Source organism: Nomascus leucogenys, chromosome 4 (assembly GCF_006542625.1).
Source record: "Nomascus leucogenys isolate Asia chromosome 4, Asia_NLE_v1, whole genome shotgun sequence".
In the NCBI taxonomy this organism is placed as follows: domain Eukaryota; kingdom Metazoa; phylum Chordata; class Mammalia; order Primates; family Hylobatidae; genus Nomascus; species Nomascus leucogenys.
This window is the reverse complement of record NC_044384.1, coordinates 56,014,461-56,030,615: the sequence shown is the minus strand read 5'-3', so window position 1 is coordinate 56,030,615 and position 16,155 is coordinate 56,014,461. Positions and strand designations below refer to the sequence as shown.

Sequence of the window (16,155 nt, the reverse complement as noted above, 5' to 3'; positions counted from 1 at the left end):
AATGTGGGTATTGGGAGTCCTCTCTATGGGCAGTGTAAAAATGTGGCATTTTCTTAAAAAGCTGTATGCTGTACTTAGCAATTTGGTTCAGATTCACATGGCACAGCACAGCCTCTTTATTTGATTCTCTATCACTCAGGTGTGGTGCAATGAACTCACTGCTCTCACCTCAAAGGCTGTGTCAAGTACCTGGGTGCATAGCACAAGGAAAAAGACTCATTCTCAGTAATGTTAGGGGGTGCATACCTACCTTTGCAACACACCTTCAGAACTGGGGATAATTAATGTTTGATGATTGTCAAGTGGAAAAAAAAATTAACGAAGGACTTCAAAATTTGCCCTGATTAAGTTCTTCTCTTCCAAGAGCACTAACTGACAAGGGCTTACTAAAAATGGTTTTATTTGCATAATATTTCAAGATGTGTGCAAATGTTCAGCGCATGCTGTAATTAAAGAATCAGCACAAGGGGTGTTTCCACATGAAATTAATTGTATACTAAATTGGACTGGAAGTCAGAGTCCCTTGAAACAGCAGATGGAGCACTGCAGTAAACCCATCCAGTTCTTGGCCATGGCCTTGAACATTGTATTACTACTACTTTCATGTTGCTTTTTGTCAAACCCAAGATGACCTGAAGCAATGGACATTTTCCCTGTTGTGAAAATGAAAACAAATAAATAAACAAAAACTTATCCAAAGAGTTACTTTTAGTAGCTTAGAATGGAAACTTTTATGAGAATCGATGAAATGGCTATTGAATCAACATCATGCCCTCAGTAATGCTAAACAAGCAGCTGTGAAGTCTTTGTCTTTGGGTGATGATAGAACCAAAGAAGGTAATTGTATTTGGATTTTTAACAGAAGCACAAAATGGGCCTAAAAGAGTTCCCCGGGGATGTTCTGTCATTATCTGAAGATATGAGTGGTATCTATAGATGAAATCAGCAACCACTGGAATGTCCACTCCCAGATGGGTGGGTCGCCACCTCACCTGAGGCCTGGAGACTGTTAGCCACAGGGCCTGGGCCAGGGCTTCTCCATATCCATTTGTCCACGCCCACCCACCGGTTCAGCTCTCCAGCTCCTTCCACCTCCAGATCCCATGGCTTGACTACTGTTGCTCAGGATACAAAGTGGAGATGGCTAAGGGGGCAGGAGGAACTATTCATAACAACCCTGGTGATTCTGAATCATCTCAGAAGAGCTCTGAGAATATCTATGCCAAGGAGAGGAGTGGTTTCAAAACCAAAGAAAGAAAGGACACCCTTTCTGGGCACCATGGGTGTTGTTTCATGACCTAAGTCTGAATGGAGTTATTGAGAGTGAACTGCATATCAGTCTGCAGATCATTTTGGCTCTGAACATGACAACACCAAAGTCCTGCTTTAGGAGTTTCTATCCTTAGAAACACAGGACAGCATGGTTTCAGTCTAGGAAACACTTTCGTTGTGTTTAATCACTCCAAGGAGTGTCCCGTTCTATTTTTTCACGTGGCTAAAATACTTCCTCTTTCTCTTCCTTGCCTGTCATGTGGATAAGTGAAAATCAACAGGCTACAAGTATGGGAGTCCAAAAAATATGGTGCAACTGGAAAATGTTTGACCCATGAAACCTATGTTAAATGACAGGCCCTTTCAGCGTTGCAGCATCTTCTGCTGAGGTTTCAACTTTTCCCAGCATTTCTCAAGTGAGTTCTAACGATGTTAAAAAAAAAATCCCAGCAGAATAGCAGCAGTGTTAATAGAAAACCACTTTTCAAAGTAGTGCTGTGATAAATCTAATCTGCTCTCCATAAAAGAGATGATCATTAGTGATTAAATCAATTTGGTTATTACTGTTAGGTTGTTTCTTAGGAGGAATTTAATATAGGATAAGGATAAAACTAAGTAAATCACTTAGTATATTTAACCCTAGGATTATGCCTAAATCCAAAAGAATGTGTTTTAATGGACACACACACACACACACACACACACACACACTCACATAGGGGAGTGAGAAAGAAAACAATGGTTTATTAAGTTTCTAATATGTAATACACACTGGGCTTGGCTTTTTATATAATTTATTTTAATCCTCACCAAAAAAGTCATTGCCTAAATTTTTTCAAATATTTCTCAGAAATAGTCCTTTTGTTGTAACATAATAGTAGTTTCAAATTATATTTACAGATAGAAAATTTGCAACAGAGTATGAAGTCAGAAACATTACTCAAAAAGTACCTCCTCTAAGGGTTTTACCGTTAGAGTTATTTGGTTCAAAACTGTGAGCTTTTAAATGTCCCTGGACTCTGTATCTCACTTGATGTGATGGAGGGAAGAGATACCACAGGTAGAAATGAAGAAGGAAGAAGGAGGAGAACCAGACTAAGTTTCAGAGGCAAACTCGGGGTCTTTCCATGCTGGAGGAAGGCCAGCATGCTCACTGTCTTGGCGTGGGATGGTGGCTGTGAGGCTAGTGGGTGATTTTAATTGTGAATAGCCCTGAGAATGTTGGCTGTGTCTTAGAGATCTGCAGTTACTGACCCTGGGGACCTTTCTCTCGAGGACTAAACCTAGGACTTCATCAAGCCAGGTAGAAAAAATGAATGGGGACTTTAGCCCTGAGAGGTACAACACTGGCCACAGCAGGAAGGTTATTTTCCCCATAGAGACTGCGAGCTGCATCCCTCTTCAACTCATCATGCAGGAAAATTCACTGTAATTCATTCAGTTATAAACAGGTGAAACCAAAGAGCAATCAGCCACCCCATAAGGATGTGCAGAATGAGGGAGATGCCGGGAGTCAGGCTAAGAAAACTCTGTTTTCTCTTGCAGTGTTCTCTGCCGGAGCGCTGTGATTGATCACATGAGCCGCATCGCCATGTATGAGCTATTGGCAGATGCAGACATTCAGCTCAAGGGACATATGGCCCGATTTCTTCTGGTATGCTTCTGTTTTGCCCATTGAATTTTAGAAGCATTTTGCTGATATCTGTATTTTTTGAAGCTTATTAAAATTTTGGCTGTTGTTGCATTACTCCTATAATCGGTGAAGAATTGCCAGTTTAATATTTATTCTTCCCATCTAGAACCTGACTTGCCTCTTCATTTGTTTGAGCATTTTTTGATATGGCCTAATAAAATTTAGTCATAGTTAAGTACCTCTCACAAAATCCCATTTCATTAATTTTTATTCATTTATACTATTATAAAGAAAATGTCTTGTTGTTATATTTCCTAGTTTACCATTATTGCCAGAGTTTAGAAATCCCATTGCTTATTGTTTATTTTCTTTTCCATCTTACTATTTTATTATCTCTATTAGCTTCTTGGTAAATTTTATCAAAATTTTAAAGCTTATAATTAACTAGTTTAAAAAAACTGAAAAACTATTTCAAAAAGAATATCATTCAGTTAATCAGATATATATGTATATATTAAGAGTTAAAATATCAAGTGTGGCAGACTAAATAATCTTCATGCCCACTCTTGTAATGACATGACTTGAACATTGAGGATTCTGATAAACAGGGCCAGTGGGATCTCACTAGAAAGGAGGTGGCCAGATTTACAATGAATATCACAGGGAATTTAAGATTCTCTAAGTGTGAAGCAACTTCCTGTTACTGCTGATACTACTCATGCATCACACCCTGGGAAATGCCAGGCCAGCCTGTACTAATGTGTTTTAAATATTTGTGCCTGATAGTATTAAAAACTTGGAGCCTGCTCTTAAGAAGTAGCTGGAATTCAGTTTTTAAAAAATTATAATTATAAAATTATGATTCCTTCTTAAAACATAACAATCCGAGGGAATCTAACCTCTTCATCTTTGGAAATTATAATGGAGCTGAATCTTCATCATTTGAGAGTAAGTTTTCCCTTTTTGAAGTAGTCAAATGCCATTCAGAGTCAAGGCTGGCTAGAACATAAGCTCTATGAAGGCAGGAGTGTTGTCCATCTTGGACTTGTAAGACCCCCTAGTCTCAGTGGTATTCACCAAAAATGTTTGTTGTTGTTATTGAATAGCTTTGCAATCAAGCTGGTAATACAGTTTTGATTTAAAATGAAGTATATTGATAAATTAATGACTAAGTTTTTTTGTGTGACTCAAAAACTAGCTCTGGAGACAGTTCCTTCAACAAAGGCCAAATGTCCCTGAGATGGGAGTCATTCTTTGCTAAGAAGGGTTATTTCTAGCAGTGGCAGCCCTTACTTTGAAAAGCAGGCTCTCTGGCCACACCCCACATCCCCTGTCTTCCTCCCAATGGGCCTGAAAAGCCAGGATTGGCCCAGGACAAGACAGAAAAAACAGGCACTAGAAGTCACTGAAAAGAGTAGTTTCTGAGCTTCCTTATGGCTTTGTTCTCAGTTCTATTTACGTAAGTATTTCAGCAGTAATTCAGTCAGTAATTCTATAAAATAGTAAAAAGGATTTGTTGCACATAGTGATGCCTAAGGACATGCCATCCTGCAATATTTACTACTTTAAAATAACGATTAGAATTATTATGGATAAATCCTTTACTTAATAGCTTTTTTAAAAGGGTGTTTTTGGCCATACCATTGGTTTTGCTGGTAACTGCAATGTGCCTTTGTGCATTGTATTTGCTCACTAGCATCAAGTTTGTATCATACCCATTGAAGAATTCTCAGCTGAGTATGTGAGACCGCAAGTCCACTGCATTGCCAGTTACGGGCAATTTGTCAATCAAAGGTAATGTGTTTCCTTCCTGTCTCCCCGTTCGTGTTCTGAGTTACACTGGGATGAGCGTAAGGCTGAAACTTTATACTCAACGTCAGAAATGATCATAAGCCAAGGTGCTAAAGTCTGGTGGTGGATTTAAAACAGAAAGAAAAACCAGCTAAATAATTTACCCCAGCAGTCTTTCCAGAATTCCATAATATCAGGAAGCTGACCCAGGAACAACCAGGGAAATGGTTAAGCCTACCCCTGGAGGGCAGGAACGCTGAGTTCTATTCTGAGCCCTCGAAAAGATTTGTTTTGTTCCAATCTTTTAATCTTTCTGTCTGAGACTCTTCATTTGGAAAACCATGAAAATAATGACCTATCTCATAACTATGTGATGAGAATCAGCTAACTAATGCTTATTGGGGTTTTGGTAGGGTTGTTTTGCTGTAGATTCAAAAACAGCTTATGGGCATGGTCATGAAATCTGGTGTGCATGGTTAGGACTATAGGAACTACCAACACAATGTAATTCTGGTTGTGCGTAAAAGAGACGATGTGTATTTTTTCTTTCTTATATAGTGTTCTGTCAATATTTATGTTTAGAGGTGAATAATGTTTTATTGCATTGATCTCATTTTAACAATTAATTTTAGTTCTGGAAAGGGAAGTTTCCATAAGTTTCTATCTAACTTACTTTACTTCAGAATTAAGATTCTCTCTGTTTCAACTAGTTCAATGGAACAGGTGGCTGGAATACACTTGGCATGAGTATCATTATATAAAGATCCCTAGAGTTCTGTGCTTCCCCCAGCACTGGATCCTTTTGACGCCCATGTGGTCCTATGCTCCAAGTCTGTCTCTTTACTGATGGACAGTTCTGTAGCTTTGGGTTCTTTTAAAAATCAGATTTTTAAATATTCTATTTTTCAGTGCCACCTGTGTCTCCCTGGCCCATGAAACTCCTCCAACAGCATTAATTTTGGATGTTCTAAGTGGCAGGCCTTTCCCTCACCTGCCCCAGCAGTCTTCACCTTCTGTTGATGTTCTTCCTGGGGTCACCTTGAAGGCACCGCAGGTAGTGTGCTGTTTCTAAACCAGTGGTTCTCAAAGTATGACCTCTGAAGCAGCAGCATCCACATCACTTGGAAACTTGTCAGCAATGCAGATTCACAGACTCACTACAGACCTACTGAGTTGGAAGCTTTGGGGATGGGCCCAGGAATCTGTGTTTTAATAAACCCTCCAGGTGATTCTGATGCCCCTGAAGTTTGAGAACCTCTACTGTCTTCTGTGAAGAGTCCCAGAAATGCAGGCATCTGGTTAATCCTGCCTAGGACCACCCCTGCTTGATGCCCTTTCCCTCCTGGGCTTTGTCCACTAGACATTTGGCAATTATTCATGGCGCATATTGTGATAGCTTATATTTTTGTGGACTGCTGCTGTTTAATATAGTTGTTTATTAGTTTTCTTCCCAAGTTGGATCATAAGACTTTTCGAATAGTTATTGTAGCCAAGAACCTTTTTTTTTTTGAGAGGGATTCTTGCTCTATCACTCAAACTTGAGTGCAGTGGCATGATCATGGCTTACTGCAGCCTCCAACTCCTGGTCTCAGGCAATTCTCCCATCTCAGCCCCCCAAGTAGCTGGGACTAGAGGTGAGCATCACCTTGCCCAGCTAAGTTTTTTCTTTTTTATTTCTGTAGACATGGGATCTTGCTATGTTGCCCAGGTTGGTCTCGAACCAGTAAACTTTTTTGTATCCCCCACTGCACCAGCATAGTACCTTGCAGGTAGGAAATTATCCATAAACATTTATTAGTCAATCATCTAGAGCACAAAGGTGAAATATAATAAAGTAATGCATTCTGTAAGCTAAAATATCACAGGACTTTTAAAGTTCTGCATTATAAAAATATAATTTACATTATGATATTACAAGATTTAGTATCCCTTATCTGAAATGCTTGTGATCAGAAATGTTTTGAATTTCAGATTTTGGAATATTTATATTATATTTATGGGTTGAGCATCCCTAATCTGAAAATCTGAAATCCAAAATGTTCCAATGAGAATTTCCTTTGAACATTATATCAGTGCTCAAAAAGTTTCAGATTTTGGAGCATTGTGGATTTTCACTTTAGGGATGTCCAACCTGTATTATGTCCTTATAATCTCAAAGATGGTTTACATGTGTTCACAGTGCATTGGATTTGGGAATTTACAGGATCTGAGTGATAGAATCACATAAAATCCCATATGGGAAAGTCAGTCTAGAATAATAGGGGGAAATGAGTTGAAATCAAGATGACAGAGTTCTAGTCCTGCTTTTGTCATGAAATTAGTGTGTGATTTTCCATGAACTATTTACCCCACCGAGTCATGGGTCTCATCTGAAAAATGAGGATGAGCTTTAATTGTTATTGTGTTGTTGCTGTTGAAGATTTTTGTGAGTTAAAAGATTCATTATTCACAAAGTGAGGCTTTCTGGGGAGAGCAGGGCTTGTACTCGAGCTTGAGCCAAAGGAGGGCAGGCTCTAACTTTTAGCCCTCGAAAACACTCGTTTTCATGGTGGGAGTGGAGAGAGGGCCAGGGCTGTCCAGGGAGGACTCCCTCTCCCAGGGGCTGGAATTTATGTGATTAGAACTCCCCAGTCATGACAAAGGAGGGAGCCGGGAGCCCTTGAGCTGTCTTATCAGCTTGTTTGGGTGTGGGACAAAAGGCACAAGGGTATAATAGGGCTTGAAAGCTGTCAGTGGGCAAACATCAAAAATGGAGTCAGAGCTGGGCACACTGGTTCACACTTGTGATCCCAGCACTTTGGGAGGCCAAGGTGGCAGTATTGCTTGAGACCGTGAGCTTAAGACCTGCCTGGGCAACATAGGAAGACCCTATCTCTACAAAATTTAAAATTTACCCAGGCATGATGGCATACATACTTGTAGTCATAGCTACTTGGGAGGCTGAAGCGGGAGGATCGTTTGAGCCCAGGAGTTTGAGGCTGCAGTGAGCTATGGTTGCACCACTGCCCTCCAGCCTGGGTGACAGAGCGAGACCTCGTCTCTTAAAAAAAAAATGGAGTCAGACTCTTTATTGCATGGTTATTATGCATAGCATTGTTATGAACATTTAAGTATGGCCTTCTTGCAACATATTACACAATTCTTCTGGATATGTACCCAGAAGGCCAATTGCTGGGTTATGCGTTCAACTTTGATAAATATTGCCAAACAGGTTTCCAACCTGACTTACCAAATTATACCCCCTCCAACATGTATGATTGTACCACAGTTTGTTTATCCAATCTGCAAGCAAGAGACATTTGGTTTGTTTTCAGTTTTTGTGATAACAAACAAAAAAAAAGCTACTGTAAATGTATGTGTGAAGGCTTCTGGGTGAAGATAGGTTGTCATTTCACTTTGGTAAATACTTAGGTTGTTTTGTTTTTTAACCTCTGAATACTCTATGATTCCAGTTATTCATAGCTCTTCAGCTTGAAGGTTTTTTGTTTTTTTTCTCCTCTTTTTTCCTCTTAGAATCAAGTGACCCTGAGAGGACGTGTACCACACCTGGGCCGATACGTCTTTGTTATCCATTTTTACCAAGCAGTGCACCCAACGTTTCCCGCGCAGGTGTCAGTGCACGGCGGGTGGCCACGGGCAGGTGAGCTGCAGTGAGCAGGCCCCGCTACTCGCCTCGGGCCAAATCTACAGTCCGGTGCATGACAGGAAGTCTCTCTCTCTCTCTCTCTCTGCCAGGCTCCTTCCGTGCCTCTTTTTGCCCCCATGTGCTTGGCTGCCGGGATCAAGTGATTGCCGAAGGCCAGATTGAGTTTGACATCTCAGAGCCTGAAGTGGCCGCAACCGTGAAGGTTCCAGAAGGAAAGTCCTTGGTTTTGGTGCGTTCTACTAGTCCCTCAACTTGCTCCTCACATGCCTGCCTGGCTGGCCATTCTGGGTGTCTGTTTAGCTCATGAAAATAATTCTTCCAAGGAATTGAAGTCATATTTGTAGAAAAATGTTTAAATTTTACAGCTGTCTTTTACCCCCCATAAATAAATAAATAAATAAAGCATGTGACAATTAAAGTCAAGGGAACTAGGACAGAAGAGAGCAGGCATCGCCCCTCTCCACCAGCCCCTGCTTCCTCATCTGACCAGTCTCTGGAGCATTTTTCACTCCTTTCTTCTTTTGGCCCCTGCAGCTGCTTTCTCTCTGTTTCCCCCGCTTTCTCTAGTGCTCCTTGGGTGATTTCTCTTTTCCACTTGTCACTGTGTGTTGGCGTTCCTTCCTATTTGACGCCGAGCCCCTCATTGTGTCATTTCTCCTTGGATACATCTTCCATGCCCCTCGATTCTATTCTCTCCACTGTGGGAAAGACACCCACATCTGTGAGGTCATCTCTGAACTTTCCTGAACTCCAATATGTGACCACCATCTCCTGCGTATCTGCCTGGCCAGAGATCTTGCAAGTCCCTTGCTTAGTCTGCACCCTGCATAGCCCCAGTGTGCCCACCCTGTTCATCACCTTGAGTGACGACAACCAGTGCCTGGAGTCATGCTGACTCCCCTTCTCTAGCAGCTCTGCTGCCACATCTGTTACCACACACCAGAGTCTTTCTCTGCCGTGCCTCCTGGAGGCAACCATTCTCTTCTAGCCCTGTTGTCCTCACTGACCATCCTTCCTCTCACTTGGGCAGGGCCAGCCTCCTGCCAGCACTCCCTTCCTGTTCCACCTCCTTCCAGTGCCTCCTCCGCACTCCTGGCCATTACCTACCTGGCTGGAGGGATGGGAGCATGCCGTGTGACCCAGCCGCTTCTCTGGGCTTCCAACAACTGATGGGATATGCTCCATGTATTTCCCTAGGATCCACGTGCCTCACTCAGGCCCTCATGACCCCCTAATTCGTCTTTTATCCTCCTCTCTGCCATTGCCCTACTCCACGCCTCCCACACCTCACGCTCTGGCCATACAAATCCGTTCTCAAACCCCCAGATATGCCATGTACTCTCATGCCACCAGGCTTTCTCACACTGTCCCTTTTTCTGACATTTTCTGTCTGTTTCTCTGCCTGGATAAGTCCAGCCTACCCACTCACCCAGCTCAGAGTTAATTCATCTTTCTGCAAAGCCCTCCAGGAAGCATTGCCCAGACTCTGTGCGTGGCCCTCCAGGTCTCTGAGTGAGTCTCCTCCTCTCTGAGGAAGTCGTCTTCCCAGGAGACAAGGGCTGCATCTGTTCATTTTGCATCCTTGTGCCTGGAATACCACCTGTATGGTGCTCAGCAAACGTTTATTGAATTGAATATCATGAGAGTAGTAAACTCCCTGTAAGCTGTGAGCTGGTGAGCAGTTGACAAAGATGTCTGAAAATTTCTACAGTATTTGCTATAGGCATATTCTGATTTATACTGGCACAGAGAACCGAGCTACCATTATTCATAATAGAGTACCAAGTATGATGAAAGCTCTAAGGACAAGCTAACACCTTCTTTCTGCATTATTCTTGCCACTTTTGTTCATTTCCCTTTAAACATACAAAACAGCCATCCCTGGAGATCCAGGGAGACATCAGGCGTGGGTCACATGGAGCCCTGGCCATCCAGCAGGCCCCTGCTTACCCTCAAGGTCCTGTGACCCAGCCAGCACGCGAGGCTTTTGCTTCTCTGAGTAGAAGTTCCAAGGGCTCTGCCTGGGAGCTCATCATTCCCTGCGTAGTAATGTGGACTGAGCCTTTACTCCTGGGTTTGGCCTGTTCCTGTGATTGTTTTTCATAAATCCCGATTCATTTGGTCTTGGTCTTAACAATAGAGTGTTGATCTCAGTGAAGAGAAAGTACAGATTGAATATCTCTTATCTGAAATGCTTGGGACCAGAAGTGTTTTGGATTTCAGATTTTTTTCAGATTTTGGAATATTTTCATAATACTTACAGATTGAGCATCCCTAATTCAAAAATCCCAAATCCAAAATGCTCCAGTGAGCATTTCTTTTGAGCATGATCTTTGAGCATCATGTCAGTGCTCAAAAAGTTTCAGATTTTGAAGCATTTCAGATTTTGGATTTTTCTAGTAGGGGTGCTCAACCCGTATAATAAGTAGCCTTAGGTCGGTGTCATCACTGGAAATTCTAAGACATGCTGGTGGATTTCTTTCAGGTCCGTGTTCTAGCGGTGCCTGCAGAAAACTATGACTACCAAATCCTTCACAAAAAATCCATGGACAAGTCACTTGAGTTTATCACCAATTGTGGAAAAAACAGCTTTTACCTTGAGTGAGTATCACTTTGTGGGAAGGCTCTGGAATGCAGAGGCACTCCCACATTCCTGACCAGCTCGAGGCCCAGGGAGGGGCTGGCCCTTGGATCTGTCCTCTTCCCCGCACTGCCCAAGAGAGTGTCAGTGAGTCCCAGGGGAAGATGCTCTTTCTCCACACCGACCCTCCCATGACAGACTTTGCCATGTGCTGCCTGGGAAAGATGACTGTCCTCAGCTATGAACTCAACAGGGGTCCATACCCCAAGCTGAGATTCAGGGGCTGATTAGGAATTTCCTTCCCCCTCCACTGCTTCCTGTGTGCCAGCACAGATTCCTAAGACATACCACACAGGGTACCCTCCACTGGGAAGGACATCAGCCCTAAGTCCCACTCTCCTCTGCTTGGTTAGATACCAAGCAGGGAGTGTCCAGAGACACAGCCTCCCTGCCCTCTCTCCTTATGTCCTTGAATGCCAAGAGCTAGGATGGCCCTGAGTATCAGCTCCTGCCATTCTCTTCTGTGGACCTGCCGTTTCCCTGTCATAGGTTCCTGAAGAACCCAGGCACTCCAGAGGCTTTGGGAGGCAGACACCTCCTGTACAGTGAATATTAAGAGCAAAGGCTCTTAAGCAGCTGTGGATGTGAATGCTGCTCAGCCACTCCATAACCCTGCAGCCTTGGGAATGTCGCCTAACTTCTAGGAGCCTCAGTTGTCTTATCTGTGAATTGGGGCTTAGGCCTAATTGGTTGGGAGGTTGGGAGGTCATGTGGGATGTCGCTAAGGCTTCCAGCACACAACATTCAATGAATGTTAGCGATTCTCCTCCTCATTATCATTTTATTAGTTGTGTTATTACACATATAGGTCTACTTTTTTGGTAACCATTTTATTGAGCTATAATTCACATACCATATCGTTCATCTTTTAGGTCTATTTCCACTCTTTGATTCCAGCTGTGCAAGTTTCCCACTGACCTGTTCTGTGATGTCTCCTCCTGTGGCAGATGGTAGGGGGAGGGTGTGGCTGTCACTGGCTGAGTCTGAGGTGGGGTATTTCCCACTCTTCCCTGACTCCAGAACCATGAGCCTGTCCCACAGATGCTGCTGGGTGGAGCAGGTGGTAAAGGCGAGGTTGAGGCCACTCCCATACACACCTCCCTGGGCATCACCATGAGTTGTTTCTGTCTCCACAGCCCCCAGACAGCCTCCAGATTCTGTAAGAATTCCGCCAGGTCCCTGGTGGCCTTTTACCACAAGGGCGCCCTGCCTTGTGAGTGCCACCCCGCCGGGGCCACCGGCCCTCACTGCAGCCCTGAGGGTGGGCAGTGCCCGTGCCGGCCCAACGTCATTGGGCGGCAGTGCACCCGCTGTGCAACAGGCCACTACGGATTCCCACGCTGCAAGCGTAAGTGCACGTTTCCCGTCACCCAAGGTCTGCTCTGGTCCCATGTGGATGATGCTCATCTGGGGCAGGCTTCTTCAGTGGCACTGTGCTAGAGACTCACCTGGAGATCTGCAGAAATGCAGATTCTGATTCAGGAGACTGGGCTGGGGCCTGAGTCTCTACATTTCCAATAAACACCCAGGTGATGCCCATGCTGCTGGTCCATGGACCGCACTCTGAGTAGCAATGTTCTAGAAGATAAGTATTTGTGACTCCCTTGCTGTGTGGCCTGTGCACTTGGCAAAGCAGGTGAGTGTGACAAGTCTTAAACCTCAGAGTCTCGGAGAGCTTGATCCCCTTCCTCACAGAAGCCCCTTCCATTTTTTTGGCCCAACCCAAACTCAGTTGAGATAGGACAGCCAGGGTCATGTGGCAGCGCTACTCACTGAATGAGAACCCGTGGGACCTTTATCTAAGAACCATCCTGTGGCCCGAGGGGTAGGGTCAGCTTACTTCACGTGACTGCAGTGAGGAATGCAGTGTGCAGAGTCCCCATGCAGAGGCCAAGGAACAAGAACCCTGCTGCCAGGTCGTGCCCTGACCCTGGGCTCTGGACGCACAGGGTATTGGGGTGATGTGGATGTGGAGCCACTTCAGGGAGCCTGAGAGCAGCCTCCTACCAATTTCCAGAATCCTTCGATGGTCCAGAGGCCCCATATGAGTGGCACACAGTGGCAGCAAGGTGGGCTCCTTGGAGGGTCTATCTTGGAGCTGGCTGGCGCTGCTGCTCCTCATTTCCCATCCACACTGTCTGCCATGAGCATTTGGTGTGGTTGGTCTTGACTCCAAGAAACGGGCCTTTCAGATCCAAACATTTCTCTCTGACCCTTTGGAGGCTTCTGGAAAGCCTGGCAGTTGGTGGAGTGCTGCTGGAGCCCAGGCGGCCTCTGACCCTCACATGGTATTTCTTTATCCCCTGGCCAGCGTGCAGCTGTGGTCGGTGCCTTTGTGAAGAGATGACGGGGCAGTGCCGCTGCCCTCCCCGCACGGTCAGGCCCCAGTGCGAGGTGTGTGAGACACACTCATTCAGCTTCCACCCCATGGCCGGCTGCGAAGGCTGCAACTGTTCCAGGAGGGGCACCATTGAGGCTGCCATGCCGGAGTGTGACCGGGACAGTGGGCAGTGCAGGTGAGCTGGGGGAGTAGCCTGTCCGCTTCTGTCACAGGGAGGTCGCGTGCCATCTGCCCACACACTGGTCATTGTCACTTTCCACTTCCCACCTGTCCAGGGGTGCCCTGTGTTGACCTCGGCGTGAGCTTGCCAGACAGGATGGGTTGCAGTGGGTGGAGTGATTGGTCCCTTAGGCTCAGAGCCGGGCAGAGCCTGTGTGGACAGATTGCCAGTCCTCTTGGGCCGGCAGCAGCCTTGCCCATTGACTCCAGCATGCTGTCACTATGGGACTGTGTTCTGTGTGTGCCATGAGGCAAAAGTGGGAGAGGAATGATACATGAATAATGAAGGTACCTGTGTGCTTTGCTGGGATGCCTTGTGGTGAGCACCTGTCCATTTGTATTTAGGTATGAGCTTCATACCCTCCTTCTAGGGTTCGCTGGCAGTGTGGTTAAGGTCAGTGCATGACAAAGTCTGAAATCCCATCTAGCTGAGGCCTCCATGGCGGGGCTTGGTGGGAGTGAGGAGGGAGTCAGGGTGAGCAGGAGACAGGCTGGAGATCCTGGCCTGAGAGTGGGGCTGCCCTCAGAGGACCACTGAGTAGTCCAGTATTTAATTGCTAAGGGACAGGTGGAGACCTCGGCTCATGCGGATGCTGTGTTGCTGAGAGGTTTGGTTCAGAGGCTGCATTGGAATGTGGAGGCCAGTGTCACATGGTTCCAGGTGACAAGGCTGATCTCAGCAGGACTGGGTGGGGGCTGCAGGGGCCAGAGAAAGGGTATGGCTCCTAGAAGGAGAGACTGGTAAGAATTAGATCAGCGGTAATATGCCAGGGAAACTGAGTCAGAGGCCAAGCCAGGATGGCAGTGTGCAGGGGAAAGCAGAAGTTTCATCATGCACCCCACTCCGTTCAGCACACACCCCAGGCACATGGATGTTATGGAGTCCGTAATTTGGGTGTGAGAGCCAGGAGGGCCTGTGGCTGCTGGGGACAGGCCTCAGTGACTCCCACTTGGGGGCGGCTGTGGTAGTCTCCTGTGACTGCCATTAACAAGTGCCACAAACAATGCTAAAATAACAGAAATTTATTCTTACACATTTCTGGAGCCTAGAAATTCAAAATCAAGATGTTGGCAGGGTTGGTTTCTTCTGGAGAGTCTGCAGGAGAACCCGTTCCATGCCTTTCTCTTCACTTCTGGATTCCTGGGAGTCCCTGGGCTGGTGGCTGCATCACTGCAACCTCTGCCTCCGCCATTACATGCTGTTCTCCCTGTGTGTCTCTGTCTTCCTGTGGTGTTCACCTCTCTGTACCTCTCTCTGTCTCTTCTCATTTTCTTATAAGGACACCAGTCATACTGGCTTAGGGCCCACCATACTCTGGTATAACTTAATTACATCTCCAAAGACCCTGTTTCCAAATAAGGTCACATTCTCAGGTACTGGGGGGTAGAACTTGGACAGATCTTTTGTGGGGATACAATTCAACTCTCTATAGCAGCGATGTTCGCTTTTCTAAGGAAGGCCCCTTAATCACACCTTTAATTGTTATCTGGTGCCTACCAACTCCTTTATAATACTGGAACCTTGTAAGGAAGCTGGGAGAAAAACTCGAATCATGAATCATCCCAAGTCTTTAAAACCATAGGGGTGAGTCCTGCCTGAGTCAGCTCAGTCACTCAAGAACCGGAGGGGATACCTGTGTTTAATCACAGGAAGCAAAGGAACCGAGGAGGAGATGGAGAATCTTTCAGGCAGGAACCAAGAAGGAGATGGAGAAGTTTTCAGGCAGGAAGAGAAGCAGTAGAATTTTCAAAGAGAGTGGTTTGTCAACAATAAATCGCTGCAAATGGAACTTCACACCCAATTTCTCAATGCTGCTGTCACGGAAAAAGAAAACCAAGAGTGCTTTAAAAAATGTTTTAATCTTGTTAAGGCACCAGAAGTTGGTGGATGGATTCACTGTAGTATTTTATGTAAAAATTCTAAGGAGTTTTATTTTTAACAAACTGTCACTACCAATGATAATTTAATAGACTGGAATATTCAGTAAGTTTTGTCCAAATCTGACGGCATCCACAGAAATGGAATCTTACTGACTTGTATTACACTTAAACCAAGATGTAAAACTGTTTACTTTGACCTTAGGAAAGGGACTATAATAATCTAATGGGATAACGCATCTTCCCATGATCGAAGTGGATTTGTCATAAAAGGGCCTTGGCAGAAAATGTAAGGAAATTTACATTACTGTAAATTGCACAAACTGCCCATGATAATTTCAGTGTAAATGCTGAAAAAGCTTTTAATTGCCTGAAAGGATTACTTCTTTATAAAATATTAGGGGAAAAACTATTTTTTTTCCTCGTTAGAAAATTTCTTTTATGAAGAATATGTTTAGAGGAGTCTAAAGCTCATGTAAAAGAAATAATCAGAGATACCTACAGTTTGTGAGAAAAAGGAAAACACATTCTTTCACAGTCATATAACAGACTGTCCTGCATCACAAACTGCAAAGCTGAAAAATTGCAATTTTCAAATTGTATTTAACTACTTGTAAGTGTTCAGTTTTATCATACTGTTACAAATATTCATCTACTTTAAAATCAATTACAAAAATAATTTTAGCAATCCACAATACTCACTCTTTACTTAAGTCAACCTGGTTTTGTAGTTT

At 44.5% G+C, this 16,155-nt stretch overlaps 1 protein-coding gene across 3 annotated transcripts in view; it reads left to right on the top strand.

The window, feature by feature from the left end:
- LAMA3 (laminin subunit alpha 3) overlaps positions 1-16,155 on the top strand; it is a 274,538-nt gene that overhangs the window by 147,213 nt on the left and 111,170 nt on the right. For all 3 annotated transcript variants that reach the window (XM_030810644.1, XM_012506378.2, XM_030810643.1), the window contains 8 exons: positions 2,818-2,926; positions 4,602-4,699; positions 5,606-5,750; positions 8,210-8,336; positions 8,432-8,571; positions 10,828-10,943; positions 12,120-12,331; positions 13,295-13,499. In XM_030810644.1, coding sequence (XP_030666504.1) covers positions 2,818-2,926; positions 4,602-4,699; positions 5,606-5,750; positions 8,210-8,336; positions 8,432-8,571; positions 10,828-10,943; positions 12,120-12,331; positions 13,295-13,499 — 1,152 coding nt within the window. The remainder of the gene's footprint in view (positions 1-2,817; positions 2,927-4,601; positions 4,700-5,605; positions 5,751-8,209; positions 8,337-8,431; positions 8,572-10,827; positions 10,944-12,119; positions 12,332-13,294; positions 13,500-16,155) is intronic.